Source organism: Magallana gigas, chromosome 7 (genome assembly GCF_963853765.1).
Source record: "Magallana gigas chromosome 7, xbMagGiga1.1, whole genome shotgun sequence".
In the NCBI taxonomy this organism is placed as follows: Eukaryota; Metazoa; Mollusca; class Bivalvia; order Ostreida; family Ostreidae; genus Magallana; species Magallana gigas.
In genome coordinates this window covers 43,877,720-43,893,807 of record NC_088859.1, presented here as the reverse complement: position 1 = coordinate 43,893,807, position 16,088 = coordinate 43,877,720, and the positions used below count along the sequence as shown (strand labels likewise).

Below are 16,088 nucleotides of genomic sequence, written 5' to 3'. Positions count from 1 at the left end.
AAGTATTTACATAACCTGTAAATAAATGTACTTACAGAAAGTCTGGCACCGGTACTGGTCAAATAGTAAGCCACAAATGTAACTTTCAAGTTATTCCCCGTGGAGGAGGCTGCCTGAAAAACAAGATCATTTATTAAAAATTACTGTTTTTAGCAAAATACACTACTGGGTATATTCTGTCCCCATATGTTGCATAAATATCTTGAAAGTCAAATGATATTAAACCACTCAAAAAAAAAAAAAGTCCAAAAGATTTTTCCTTTGAAACAACACCTCCATCTTAATTTGTCTGGCTGAAGAACGCTGCCAAAATAAAATGTCTACTGAGATTTTGTATCGCAAACAAGCATTCTGAGAGTATTGCATAAGCAATACAAGTCCCCTACCGGTTTGTAGAAATTTGTGAAAACAATGCAATGTTATGCAGAATATCATTTCTTGCCGTCTCAACAGACCAACCCGATAACGAACCCGATTGTAATAATACATAAAACCCTGTCGATTAAATTTACAACACAATGCTTGACACTATTTTACAGAACTGATTTGTTTTTTAGAAACAATAAAAGGAATGGTCCAAGAAATGCACGATATTATTACTGACAACATACTTTCCTCGTTTATTTGATACACACCGAGGCCGATAACGAAACCAAACATTAAAAAATTGGAATATAAAAAATTTATTTTTTCGAAAATACGTCAACCAGATGCTACAAAAGTGTAAACTTGATCTGTAGTTTGACATTTTGAAGCTGTTCAGCAAATTTCATGTTATTCCATAAACGCATATAGAAAAAAAGTGTGGAAAACTGAAGTGGGACAGATAGACGGACAGACAGACAGATGGACGGACAGACTGACGGACGCAGAGGAAAGCTATAGTCCCCTCCGGTGAAAACGGTAGGGGACTAATAACATGAAAGTACCCAAATGATAATGTTAAAAAAATTGTGCAAGATGACATAACATTTCAAGAACTTCAGAATGGAAAATGCTGTCAGATTTTACCTTCATTTATCTCTGTAAAGAATTTGTCTTCATTCCTGTCAATTTTTTTGAATATCACAAAAAAAAACCCTCGGATTTACTACACACCTCTCTGTCCAGTGGACGGTTCAGGAGAACTGTTCCGTTCTCAATGACCTTCAAAGTCTGGTCACTTGTAGCTTCATACTTTAGCAGGGCACTGGGATTTCCTGGGACATGGGCTTTCAAATTTCCAAGCACTGTGACTGCATGATGAAACACAATACAAGTAGAATTTATAAGTGCTAAAATCATGCAAGGCTATGCTTAAATTTATTATGTCAGAGTGCAATGATATTGAATTTAATTTACAAATGTTTGACTGTTGTCTTAGGCGATTACTGTAAATTCCTTATTTTATGCAAGTACTTAATTCCGCTGCTTTGCATCAATTTTTTGTTATTATTTCCTATAGTTCAAAATTGTGTGAAAAATACCAGCCAGATTTTAAAATCCACAAGGGCTGCTTCTCACGATTTTATACAGATATTAGTTCCTCGCGTTTAATTAGGGATCCACAGTACACTTACACTCTGCCGTACTCTCCAACACTCCTTGCGTTACCAGTCTCTGTCTCAAGTCTCCATCCACACCCGTCGTATTGACTGTGTCAAACACAGGAGCTGGAGTTATAAAGAAATAGAACTATACTTACTTATCCTCTGTGCCTCAGAGGATGCATGATACCAATGCAGATAACCAGTGCTTTTCTCCGTTTTTAAAAAATAGAAGGATGAATCCCAAATTAAATCCTTTACATCTATTCTAAAAGCAGGCATAAAATATTAATTGAACACTGGTCAAAAATTGAGATTTTGAGTCCAGATGCTAATTATTAAGCTCATTCATCTTGTTTTAAGAAAATATATTCTAGACGTATCTAAAAATTAAAACAAGAGAACATTTTTATTTCTCAATATGACATGAATCTGTTTTTCTACCCAAATTCCATCCCTCATTTTTTTTTTAATTATTACGGTATGTTAGGTTCATCTATCAAAACCATTGAGAGAAATCCTGTGGTCTTTTAAAATGTTTTAATTGTTAAGATCATAAAAGTGTGCTAAGAAGCATTAGAATAAAGAGTGAAGTGGTCAGAGAAGTAACTTTAAATATCAGCCTGATAACTCAAAAAATTCATTTAATTAACTTATTCTTACCAAAATTAATTTGTCCGCAGGCAACTGCAAACAGTCCTGAAAATACAAATTCATTTCATGTGAAGAACTGTGACTGAAACTGAAGCAAGATTTTATAATACATGTACATGTATTGATGTCACAATATTAAACAATGCATTTCACAGATATATGGGTGATTTAAGATTCTGAAATCACCGGAAGCACTGGTTAGTGAAAATCTTAAACAATATACACCAGTTATTGAAGGTTCATAATTTAATGTTAGTACTTATTTCCAAGATGCTATTATGTTGTGTCGAATAACAATAAAATCAATTTGCTAGCACCAAACTTTTGTTATAATTTCATATAAATTATAAAGAGCCAATCTTAAGAAAATAAAAGTGAGATTTTAAAATGTATGATGAATTTAACATGCTTCTTGCGATTTTACACATTTATAATTAAATTCCTTGTGTTTAATTAGGAATCTCAGTTTATTTATCGGTCAGTTCAATTAAATTTAAAAAAAAATAAATTAAGCAAAATTTAATTAAAGTTACCGTATTTTTTGGAAATTAGGTCGAAACTTTTTTTCCTGACACGTGGACCTCGCCCTTTTCATCGCTTCGCCCTATTTATGTTTTTTTTTTTTTAATTTGATATGAAATTTTGCAATAGTTTATGCAAACCTCCAATAAAATCTTAAGTGTTTACTATAATACTGCTTGCTGTGTAAAAATCGTGTGGATTTTCATCAATATACTGTAGTAATTTATCATCGAAACAAATGTGAATAAATTTATTTCTTCTTACATTTCTTACTTCAATTGCTGACTGAATCATCTTTCGATCATTATTACATGCATTTTGATCGTGTGCTTACGTTAAACAGAAAATCGATTTCTTGTGGTAAAAGTAAAATGAGAACCGTATAAAGGGTAACTACTGGGGGATGGGGGTCGCCGTGTAGAAATTAAAAAAAAACCAATTTTTTTTTATAATAGAATACATTTACGAGTTTTTTTCTGTTTAACCAAAATAAAACTCTCGATGAAATCTCAGCCAGGTGTCTCTGAAATCAGTCTTGGTAGCGCCTACTGTATATGTAACACAGTTGAACTCTCGGCACGTGCTACTCATGCCCGGAGGTTGACTTGTGTGTACATACACAGCAAAAAGTCACACAGAGACACAGGGTGACATGTACTACCGTAGTCATGCCTCCAGGCTAGGTTACTATCCCCCAGTTAACACCAGTTTGTACACATGGCAGGGAAGTAATAAAAAACGATCTTAAATTAATCCGGCCGTACTGAATAAATTGGTTTGAAAATTTTCAGACATTTTCTTACAATGTTTTTAAGAAATGCATTTTATTTCCCCTTTGTTTAAAACTGTGAAATAAAATTAAAGGCTATTGTATAATAACGCTATTGGTTTAAACCATGTTTTCATTCAAACTAGCGGTAATTTTTCGACCAATTCTTCGAAGTCAACCTATTTATACTTTTTAAATTTTTTTTTGCTAAAAACGGGCTCCTTGGCCCAATAAACAGTATCAACCTAATTTTCAAAAATACGGTATATTAATTTATGATCTTGAGAAGCTGGATTGAATTTTAAGTAAACGAAAATCATGTCATTAAAATAAAATTGAGTCAACTCAAAGAAGACTTTGGAGTTACACTTTATTTACAAGGGTTGGTGTAATTAGAGAGAATCAACTTAATTAACATTCTGGTTGGTTAATTATATCTTATATTGATTATTTAAAAATACTCTATTTTATAAACATTGATTAACTGCTATATATCCAGGAACGTATATACGTCCCTGCTATATCTAATGAACTGACCTGCAAACAGGGTGAGGAACACTTCCATATCTCTTGGACACCACAGTTATAACTAAAAAAAACCACAATCCATAAGACTGTAAGAGATCTACATACAAATGGTATATATATGCTGTCGTGATACAATTATTGTATACTGATAGATTATCGAGATTCACGAAAAGGAGAATTAAACATTTAAGTGAATAAGCAAATAACGATTAACTAAACTGCTAAAAAAAAACTTTAAATTTATAACTGCACATAATACATATAGGATGGAGCTCCCATTTACTAGCAAGGTGCACGTGCAGGACAACCTTAAAACTTTTTATAGATGTGATGTTAACGTAAATTTGTAAAAATCTGTTTACTGATTGGGGTGATGCGATTTATACTTACATGTGTCCTATTCCACCAAACCGCTGATTGTAGTTAGCTCTGTGTATTGATCCAGCATGAAAAACCGGTTTTGCGGGTTTAAAAATAGCCCCGTTGTTGTTATTTTCATTCATATTCGCAATGCACTCAGCCATGAAACCAGTTCACGCTCTTCTAAAAAATACTTTACCGAAACGAATTTAAAACTAACATATTTAATTCGTGATAAATGTGTAAACTAAAATAATCGGTTATCACCGACATCAGAATGTGATATCAAACTCATACTTTAATTATGAATATAAAAAAATAGATGTGGTGATTTTACAAAACCAATTTCGTTTTGGTAAAAATAAAGTCGGTAAAGCACATGGTCATGCATATTCATTAGAACAGGTAGCTACACCTTTGTAAACCTGTCTTGGGATAAAAATAGATTTTTTCATAGCATGTCTTCAGGGCGGTGAGCTTACAAACTGGGGGTAAGTATGTAGGGGCATGTCATTATTATATCAAATGCATACAACACTAAAATTAACTCTAATTGATGCAGAATTTTATATATTTTGGGGTTCTTTTTTCGATTTCTGTTGATTTCGCATGAGAACAAATCTGCATGCTTATATTCAATGTATCATTTTTTTAAAAGCTTATTATTATTGATGAACCATCTCAATTTTACAGTAAACTATTATATTCTAAATTAGTTTTTATTGTGATTTGTGTATATTATGTATTATATAATTAAAAACTTACGTGCATTAATGATTTACTCTGCAAAACGAGTCAATGCAATACAAGAAAATAACTACACTAGTTACAGTGTTCCTTAGATTTGTATATTTTTATATAAGGTCCACTGCAATCGCTACAATTTTAATATAATATAGATTATTGCAATTGATATACATGTATATAATATTGTTGATCACTTTCAAATAGGTTGAACACATTATATATATATCTTCTTGATTATTTGTTAATTAATTCATTACTTGCTTTTAATTAATTACCATATGTCGTATCCAGGTTGCAGAAACGTGAGAATGATGAAGATGCTGCCTTGGGTGAAGACCCTGTGTGGGATTAGTATCCTTATTGTTATAGGTATGTATGTACATGTAATTCCAATTACTTGCATATATACATGTACCTACCGATACTTAATTACTGTCCTACCTACATACTTATATGTAAGTTGAGAACAAGAAAAAATTGTCATTATATAATTGGGCTGCATTTCCATCTTCAGTACATATATATACATATATAATTTATATGATGATTTTTCTATAAAATCAGCAGACTTTGGATGGGAAATTTGTAATAATTAACATTGGGAAAATCGTTATATATATTAGAACTCATTGGGTTGGGGAGTTTGAATTATTTCTGATTTGCAACATACAGGATATGTTAACCAATATAAGTAAGTATATATACATGCAGTTGAACTTCAATATCTAGAACGCTGATATCTTGAATACAATGGATATATGTTGAAGTGATTTTTAAGTCCCAAACCAACCCAGCCCAATTTTTTCAGTATTTAACCCTCGATATCTCAAATACTTGCAGGATCGATATCTCGAAGTTTTTAAATTGTCCCATCTAGTTTGAGATAACGAAGTTTAACTGTAGTTATAGTACTATTCAAATTAATTCATTCTTTTATTTTGTGTGATATAATAATTAACACTTTGGGGAAAAATTTAGATTGTAACTTTTTTGAATTGGGAATGAGCTATGCTGCCTTTAGTTCCATTGTTACAAATGAGAGCCCTGGAAAGTTAATATATTTTATCATTTTGTTTGTGTTGTATTTGCAGTTTATGGGCAGGAGCCTCCGAGATTTATAAATGATATGTCTAATGTCAGGGTACGTGAGGATACCACTGTAGGTGAGTGGACCAATTCATTCTACAAATTCATCTCTGGTATACTGTGGAATCATTTAAATTCGTGGGGGCCAATTTTCATGGATTATGACTTTTTGCTGATTCGTGGGGATGTAATTTCGTGGATGCGTCAGTTACTACAGTTTCAGCAACAAAGATAGCTCTTTCAAAAATTGTTTCCGTCAATGAGGATTTAAATTCGTGGGGAGGGCTACCTACGAATAGCATGAAAATTGAGCCACCATGAATTCTAATGATTCCACAGTATTGTTAATCAAACATTTAAGAAATGAAGTTCACAACATAAGTGTTGAACCAGTGGGCTAGGAGTGGGCTTAGCCACCCCCTTTACTTTTTTGCAAAGATAGACATATAGTCATAATGAATCAATCAGTTATCTACATTTTCACATTTCACCACTAGGTGTTTTAATCTGGAAAAATTAATCTGAGCAGTACATTGCTGCAGCAGTTACAGTAAGCTTGAATTGAAGTTCAATGCCAAGTGGAAAATTTCATAGTCAGTAGTCATAGGTTAAGATCAAAGCAAAATTTTCTAATTATGTCCATTATTCAAGTGACGCGCTACCACCTCAGTGATATCTAGTATCATACATGTATTTGATTTAAATCTTGAAAACAAAATTATGTATATAATAGTCTGTCGATTGGTATGTCGGCCGGTCCGTTGGTCAGTCCACCAACGGTTTCTGTTCATTTTCTTTGCAGAGGATAAATATTGAAATGAAATTTGGTATAAAAGTTAATCATGATAATATCTAGGTCAAGTTCAATATTGGGTACGATTGAACAATTTTCAACAGAGTTATCCCTCTTGGACGTATAAAAATTCCAATTATTGCAGTTTCAGCTCATTTTCTTTGCAGAGGATGAACATATTGAAATGAAATCCGGTATAAAGGTTTATCATGGTCAAGTTTGATATGATGTACGATCGAGCAATTTTATACAGAGTTATGCCTCTTGGACTTTTAAAAATTCCAATTATTTGCAGTATCCATTATTTTAATTTGCATAGAATGCACATATTGAAATGAAATTTGATATACAGTTTTATCAAAATAATATCTAGGTCAAGTTTTATTTTGGGCATAATGGAACAACTTTATACAAAGTTATGCCCCTTGGACGTAGAAAAATTCCAGTTATTTGCAGTTTCCATTCAGTTTCTATTGTGTATTATAGCAACCAAACATTGCTGGAAAGGGGGATGTACTATTATATAAATAGTGCCTGTTTGGGAGGGTTACAGCTGAAATTGACACCCCGAGAAAACCATTGTCAACTGACGCGAAGCGGAGGTTGACAATGGTTTTCTCGGGGTGTCAATTTCAACTGTTATCCTCCCAAACAGGCACTATTTATTTTGTTATACTGAATGTCTTAATTTTAAAGAAAACATCACTGCTTTTAGATAGGAATAACGTGAATTCTAAAGCGAACCGTACGCGCATGATTTTTGCGCATGTAACAATTCGTAATGTTACCCGTTGCTTAGTGCGTTGCTAACGCTGAGGGTAATAGAACAGATTATGAACTGCGTCTAAACCAATCAGATTTCAGTATTTAACATGAAAGTTTAACAAAATAAATTATCACGCACCCAAAGGGTTCATTTTACATCAGTAGGATGATTTTCAGTTTATATTGCACAGGATGGAAAACAATTTATTTAAGTACCGGTATACAGTATGACTTTTTTTTAATCTCCAGGTAGTGTTGTGTACACCCTATTGGCAGAGGGGGGAGGAACAGGACCTATCACATATGGAATGGTAGAGACTGATAAATTTTTTGTGGACAGGGCAACAGGTGAAGTCAAACTGAGAAGATTGCTGGATTATGAGGTAAATTCAAATGACTCAATGAGGAGCAAGCTTTTGGTGTTTACTTATATGATTAATTATGCATATATAGGTTTTTGTTAATGCAATAACATTCATAACTATATTATGGCCAGAAATTAGAGGTAAATTTACCCTTTGGGCTAACTCTTTCTGACTGAATTCTCTTTCATGGTCCTCCTAGCATCCTTTAAGCAGCCATTTTAAAGCATCTTAATTTTATTAAATTATGTAAAACAGAAGATACTGAAAGTTCAATATGAAAGAGAACAAATCAAATTCTGGGCACAATATAATACAGTTACTTTTCTGCCTAAGCACTGACCATGATCAGAAATTTAAAAAATCATAAATGTGTTAATCAGTTAATTTGTTCATGAGCCAAATTCTAATGTTTTAATGTATATGAATTAATTAATTGCACAATTTAACATCAGGACACTTTGAACATAATAACAACGCATGACTATAAAAAAAGATCATGAATGTTTCAATTTGTGAGCCAAATTTTACTGTTTTCATGCTCATTATTAATGTGGAGAAAACCCAGTAAGACAAAGAAAAAAATTGAAATTGAAATATGTACATGCTTCAAAGCTTTGATTTTTCCTGTATTTCTTCTTTCAGACGAATCCTCAGCTATTTGTAACAGTAACAGCACTGGGAAGCAATAATTTAATGGCACAAAGGACTTCGAAAGTCATTATTGTTGACGCCAATGATAATGCTCCAGAATTTTCAGCTGATACTTTTTCTTTCACAGTGTCTGAGGTAAGAAACTCCCAAGTAAGGTAGAATCAGTTTACCTGTATGTGAAATAGCTGTAGGTATGATAAGTCTTGCAATTATAGAACTATGAATTTGCTTTTAAATGTATATTTTTAAAAGTTTTGTAAAAAGAACCAGTAGACTTTATAATTGATATGGGATTAACAGTCTCCTGGAAATCTAATGTTGAACTTTTTCCTTTTAACCCGATGTACAGGATGCAGCTATTGGCACAGTAGCATATGATAGTTTGGTAATCACTGACTTGGATGTGTCTAATAGTGGACTTATTACACTGGTATGCAATACCACCAAAGCTGCAGCAAGTCCTGTAAGTATTTCAATCATATGGACAAAGGGGCGGGGGGCACAGGTATACCAGGTAACTATTATGTAATATCTTTAATTTCACTGCTTATTCCCTTATTTTTAATTTAATTTTCAACATGGTCCTAAAAAAGTTGGAGGGGGGCAACTCCATGTCTATTCATTATTTTATGTAAATTATAGAAAAATTGCTGCACCCCCCAACACTTACCCCCCGGCTGCTCAACGTGCCTGGTCAAGGCCAACATATCATTATATATATCATATTATGCACAAGTATTTATATATAAATAATATGTGAAATTTATTTTATATCCTAATGTCCTGAATTGAAGAGAGGCCCTTTGAAATGAAAATACCATTTTTGATGATCTATAATTTGGTTTTAGGTCCAGATCAGAGAACTATGACTTTGAACACTATATTGTGTATTGATTGGATTGCACAACATTTTGACATGCATTATGACCCCCTAAGTTTTGCTGATTTATATAAATGCATTTTTCATTGTAAAATTATGTCAATCAAATTTTGTAATTGCCTATAATACATGATAATTGTTTGGTTGACTCTTCAATGTGAATTTCATGCTTGATAATTTTTGTACAATTTTTGTTGATAACTTGATTTGGTTTGATTTCAGTATCCTGATGTTTGTGATAAATTCAAACTAAGATTGAAGTCGGTATCTAACAAGGACTGGAGGGGGTCAATTTACTTAGATGGCACCCTGGATTATGAATCTAAACCATTTTATCAGATGCCACTAACAGCATTTGTAAGTACTAATTTTATCTCAGAGGAAACACCGTAATTTATTAAAATATGGATTATTCTTATGATGGCTTTTTCATTATAGATGTTTCAACAAAAAACCAAAATGCTCCCAGGATAATGTAACAATCCAAATAACCACTTATTATTTTGAAAGGAAATAGGAAGACTAACATTTATTAGAAAAATAGTTGCATACGATGTACATGTACCTTATACAGATTTTGAATTTATTTTTTGAAAACCAAGCCATATTGTTAACTGTATAAGGTATTTTTGCATGCCCTTTAATTACATCTAATTCACGAACTATTACTTTCGCAGGATGGTAGGTTTTACACAGACAATAGTTTAGAGATCAGCGTTCTGAATGTGCAGGATGCTCCGCCCAGATTTATTAAAGCTAACGACATCAACAAACCAGAAGGAATACCAGCGGTATGAGACAATGTAACACAATAGCAGATATAAACGTTATATTATTAATTAATTATTAGAAGATGTTTGATACTATTTACAAAAGATTATTTAATAAATAATAAGACTATTTTTATCTTATAATCAAAGACAAAATAATCAGTTTAATTAATAAGCATAATGCTATTACAGTTACAGTTCTTGCTGCTAAAGAATAAAAGTATACTTATACTTAAATGACATTCCCCTGACTCTCATGCACAAGTCATTTTAAGTCTAAGAGCAAGAGTCTATGGAAAGCAAGAAGCAAGACTAACAAAAACTAAAAATTTGCTTTGACAAACAGGGGACCATTTGAAATGCATTATTATCAGTCTGTATGCATCTAGATGTGTCTTAATTAAAAACCTTTGAATATTTCATATATCATGGGGAAAAATTCAGGATCCTATATTGTAGCCATGATGCCTTTAGATACATGTTCTCTTTTTTGTTTGATACAGAACACAATTCTTGACTATGTTCAAGCAATTGATGGGGATTCAGACAATCCAAGACAGATCGTCTATGAGTTCACACAGAGTAAGTTTTGTTAATTAATTCACCAACAGGAGTCTTTGTTCCTGGCAGTATCATTGTGAACCAAGTTTAAATTCTTGAATTCTACTTTTTTTCTATTTTTATGTTTACAATGTATGCTTTATATTGGGTATCTAATAATGTATTCCAGAATCAAAGCAGACTTATGTTTGACCAAATTTAAATGCCATGCAAAAAGAGCAGCTGCTGGCAAATTTTTTTGCTAAAATATGTAAACAAAGAAAACACCACAATGTTCCTATATTCATAATTATGTTAGATACATCAATACATTCATTGAGTTCAGATTTCTTCTATTTATTCTACATACTAACAAGTAATAATTTATTGCATGTTAATAAATTGGGAAGCTTATGCGATACCCTAAGTGTTAGCTCGGTATCTGTGTCTGCGTCTGGACCTGGTTTAAGTTTTAGAGCAGATCCTGTACTTAAGTTATTATTTGTCCTTCTGTACCAAACTTGCATGGATTTGGCACCTGGGCATACTAATGGGTTTGCAACTTAAATTGTGTGGGGTACTGTCTTAGAGCTGGTTACTTTATGAAGTAAATCCTGTTCAAATCCAATCAGAATTGCACATTATATACCGGTATATATTATTTATATGGAGGTATCTTCAGATACAGAAGATGATCTTGATTATCTGGATGTTGGGGCAGGGTAGGTGTTTTTTGATTAGTTCAAAGCAGGTTTGAATGTTGGGAGAAAATGTCCAAACAAATTTTCATAGTTCATCTAAGTTTGGATTTGAAACAAAAGGGTTAAGCTTCACATACAGAGCCTGATCTCAATTAACAAGATGCTTAGAAAACCTGGTCCTACCTCACTCAAATTTGCTGAGTGGGTGTGATTGTAGATATATGATATATCATATGATTCCTATTCCCATGATGTTGCATCATATGTAATGTATATCATAATATGATGCAATATGATATGGAATCGAGCAATATATCATTTTGTATCATATGATACAATATTTTTAGTATTATATCACATGATTCCATATTATATTGCAGAGTATTTTGTATCATATGATATAATATCATATCATACAATATTGTAATTTAGAGTTTTAAATATGGTTTTTATAAAACATATGATAAGGTTGGTCTATAAAGGTAATGCCTCATTTCAGTGAGTTCGGTAATATTTGATTACCTTTGTTTCTTCTATAAATGCATGATGCGAGGCCTTATAAAATTAATTAATTGAAGGTTCTCAGGCCAATATTATATATTATCAAAAACAGATGATGCAGGGCCATGTTTTACCGTACTTTTCTTTTCATTAAAAAAGGATGCAGGATTTTTTTTTTATTTTACAAGTTGCAATTCTTGGCACAAAAAGCTTTTTATAGCACATTGATAGTTACCATATATTGATTGTGTTAATTGATCTTAAATTTATTAGCAAAAACTAAATAAAGTAAACAAATCATCTTCAGGAGATATCAAAGCTTGGAGATTTGACAGAGCCTTGGGTAAATGAAGTTTAACAATGCTCCTTTAATGTCCAATTAAGGAATAAGGAATAATTCCTTGAGTATTATGACGTGATAATTTTGGTCAGATCGTGATCGAATCCAATAAAGCTTAAAGGGCTCCAAGATAGATTTAATCACGCCTTGACCAAAATTATCACCTCATAATATTCAAAGAATGATTACTTATTACTTATATTAATATAATTTTCGGCAATTGTACAATTGAATAATTAAATATAAATAAGCAAACCACGCTTGCACCCAATTATATGTCATCTGAATTTCTTGGACTGTATAGTAGAAAATTGATATGTAGTGTTATCACAGGCAAAGGCACTGAAAAATGTAAATACACTAGGATCATTGCTTTAGTCATAACTTGAACACAGCGTATTGTTAACTCGGTAAATTCGATGGCCATTTGCAATATAGTTTGGATCATTGCATTGCAATGATTGCTATTACCAGTATGTCAAGCATTTTACTGACTTAAGTATGTGATCTAAAATGCGGTCTTAAATCCAGATTTCTTTTTCCCCAGAACTTGTAAGTGCACTAGAGAAATTTTTATTTTTATTCAGTTACAGATGTGCAAATGTGCATTGTTAAATCAGATTAGGGCAGGCCTGAGAACCAAGAATTACCTTTTTATGACCTAAATAGAATAGAAATCTTTCTTGTTTATATATGTTTAACTGCTGCAAGCATAACTTCATTGAAATAAATTACATAATCTATAAGTAAAAGGGTACACTAATATATTTATTTATGATTTATTTATTGAATGGTAAAGATTTTTCATTTCATCTTTTTTATACCCCCGCTCCAAAGGAGAGGGGGTATACTGTTTTACCCTTGTGTGTCTGTCTGTCCGTCTGTCCGTCCGTAACAAAAATTTCTGTCGCATTTATCTCAGCAACTATTTATCGCAGATGCTTGAAATTTTTACACAGTGTTTGTGAAGGCATGCCATATCGTGGGATATATTTTTGTACCAATCGGACGTCAACTTCCTGTTAAATGACGACTTTGCTTATTTTTTAACTAAAATTTTCAAACAAATTTTCGTCAAAGATTTCTCAGCAACTATCTATCGCAGATGCTTGAAATTTTTACACAATATTTGTATAGGCATGCCATATCGTGGGATATATTTTTGTACCAATCAGACGTCAACTTCCTGTTAAATGACGACTTTGTTTATTTTTAGCAAAAATTTTCAAACAAATTTTTGTCAAAGAATTCTCAGCAACTGTTTATCGCAGATGCTTGAAATTTTTACACAGTATTTGTATAAGCATGCTATATCGTGGGATGTATTTTTGTACCAATTGGACGTCAACTTCCTGTTAAATGAGTACTTTGTTCATTTTTAGCCAAAATTTTCAAACATATTTCCGTCAAAGATTTCTCAGCAGCTATTTATCGCAGATGCTTGAAAGTTTAACACACTATTTGTTTTGGCATGCCATATCGTGGGATATATTTTTGTACCAATCAGATGTCAACTTCCTGTTAAATGACGACTTTGTTTATTTTTAGCAAAAATTTTCAAACAAATTTTTGTCAAAGAATTCTCAGCAACTGTTTATCGCAGATGCTTGAAATTTTTACACAGTATTTGTATAAGCATACTATATCGTGGGATGTATTTTTGTACCAATTGGACGTCAACTTCCTGTTAAATGAGTACTTTGTTTATTTTTAGCCAAACATTTTAAAGAAATTTCCGTCAAAGATTTCTCAGCAACTATTTATCGCAGATGCTTGAAATTTTAATACACTATTTGTTTTGGCATGCCATATTGTGGGATGTATTTTTGTATCAATCGGACGTCAAATTCCTGTTAAATGAGTACTTTGTTTATTTTAGCCAAAATTTTCAAACCAATTTTCCTGAAAGATTTCTCAGCAGCTATTTATCGCAGATGCTTGAAATTTTAAAACACTATTTGTTTAGGCATGCCATATTGTGGGATATATTTCTGTGCCAATCGGATGCCAGCTTTCTGTTAAATGTCGACTTTGCTTATTTTGCATATTCACATCAAAGCGGGGGTATCACTAGTGAGCATTGGCTCACAGATATCTTGTTTTTACTTTATTTTGCAGATGGTAAGTTCAGCACATGACATATTAGTAGTCTTCTTACAAAACACCCCCACACACTGGCTTTAAATAAGGTCCTTCAGAAAAGCAACCTTTGATATATTCTTGATTCATTTCTCTTGGAAATTTTGCTTTTTAGTTAATAAGTTATTCTTTGCTTTTTCCTGGTCTATATTTTTAGTTCACCAGAGCTGAAAGCTCAAGTGAGCTTTTCTGATTACTTTTTGTCCGGTGTCAGTCTGTCTGTCTACTCGTCTGTCATTCTGACCATCTGTAAACATTTCACATTTTCTCTTCTTCTCCAGAGGCTCAAAGTGTGATGTAGGTTCGTAGTATTTGAGAACTGCATTTCTCAATGTGTGATTTATGACTATGAATTACCTTGTTACAAAAGGGGCTAAATATTTTACATAAGAACACATGTATATGGAGAAAATTTTGAAAATTGTATTTTTCAGGATCGTTTCTACTACATTGTCCAGATATTTTGTATATGACTTTAATCTGATTTCATTATGGCTACTGTTGCTCAGGTGAGCGATGTGACCTGTGGGCTTTTTGTTTTGGAAATTGGGCAAGTGTATTATCAGATGATCTAAAAATATATATTATACTTCATGTAGTAACCGACATGAATAATACCATGCAGTGGCATAGCTACGAACAAAATATCTGTAAGAGGGGGCAGGGGGCAGCAGCCCCCTAGAAGCGAGCACTTTTTGATGGCAGTAATTTTAATCTAGTACAATCTACTATATTAAATACCTCAGCCTTTGAACATGCACAAAGTACGCGCCGTGGCTCTGCGTTCTGATAAACAGGCCGTAGAAGTGTAGTGAGGTCGCTGTGACAGCGCAGTAACATCTCCAACAAGGCCATGAGAGCTCTGTCGGCGCGCTCAAGGAACACAGCTAATCGCTGTGTAGACGCACTGATAAGTCAATTGCGCTTGCATGGAGACCTCACGGAGTCCTTTGGGATCTCACTGCGTCTCTATCGCGCTCTCAATGTGCTCTCACTGCGCATCAACAGCGTTTGAACAAGTTGTTTTCATTTGGCTGCGTTCACACAGCGACCCCAAAGAGCTCTTGCTGCGTTCATCGCGCTCTCGTGACGTTTCTACTGCGTTTAAACCGCGCTCCCACGGCGTTTCTAGTGCGCTGTCATCAAGACCACTTAAACTTGAAAAAAGGCTGTTGTACAATAGCAAGTGATGTGATAATTATCAAACTGGATGTAGATGACTGTAAAAAGTAGCATTTGCTAATATTCCAAGACCTATCAATGGACGTAGATGGAATTCATGCCATTTAGTTCTGATGTTTTCTCATCTTTTCTAACAACTAATAACGGATCTTTTTTTTAGACCTGACTACTAAGAGTTTTGTCCTAGCCCTTCACAAATTGTATAGAAGTAGTTATGTTTCAATTACAATGTACCTTTTCATAAAATCAAAACAATTTTTTAATTATTT

At 33.0% G+C, this 16,088-nt stretch overlaps 2 protein-coding genes across 3 annotated transcripts in view; one reads left to right on the top strand and one right to left on the bottom strand.

Annotated features, from left to right (window-relative positions):
• The window catches only part of LOC105335505 (cadherin-87A), a 30,323-nt gene extending 25,828 nt beyond the window's left edge, over positions 1 to 4,495 (bottom strand). For both annotated transcript variants that reach the window (XM_011439406.4, XM_066065068.1), the window contains exons 1-6: positions 4,390 to 4,495; positions 4,009 to 4,060; positions 2,190 to 2,225; positions 1,560 to 1,652; positions 1,099 to 1,235; positions 36 to 113 (exon numbers count right to left, since the gene is read on the bottom strand). In XM_011439406.4, coding sequence (XP_011437708.3) covers positions 36 to 113; positions 1,099 to 1,235; positions 1,560 to 1,652; positions 2,190 to 2,225; positions 4,009 to 4,036 — 372 coding nt within the window. In that variant the 5' untranslated portion in view covers positions 4,037 to 4,060; positions 4,390 to 4,495. The remainder of the gene's footprint in view (positions 1 to 35; positions 114 to 1,098; positions 1,236 to 1,559; positions 1,653 to 2,189; positions 2,226 to 4,008; positions 4,061 to 4,389) is intronic.
• Positions 4,496 to 4,743: 248 nt separating this feature from the next.
• Positions 4,744 to 16,088, top strand: part of LOC105335506 (cadherin-87A) — a 29,285-nt gene continuing 17,940 nt past the window's right edge. The window contains exons 1-9 of the mRNA XM_034458769.2: positions 4,744 to 4,850; positions 5,398 to 5,475; positions 6,198 to 6,269; positions 8,000 to 8,133; positions 8,758 to 8,901; positions 9,116 to 9,229; positions 9,869 to 10,003; positions 10,324 to 10,437; positions 10,920 to 10,998. Coding sequence (XP_034314660.2) covers positions 5,415 to 5,475; positions 6,198 to 6,269; positions 8,000 to 8,133; positions 8,758 to 8,901; positions 9,116 to 9,229; positions 9,869 to 10,003; positions 10,324 to 10,437; positions 10,920 to 10,998 — 853 coding nt within the window. The 5' untranslated portion in view covers positions 4,744 to 4,850; positions 5,398 to 5,414. The remainder of the gene's footprint in view (positions 4,851 to 5,397; positions 5,476 to 6,197; positions 6,270 to 7,999; positions 8,134 to 8,757; positions 8,902 to 9,115; positions 9,230 to 9,868; positions 10,004 to 10,323; positions 10,438 to 10,919; positions 10,999 to 16,088) is intronic.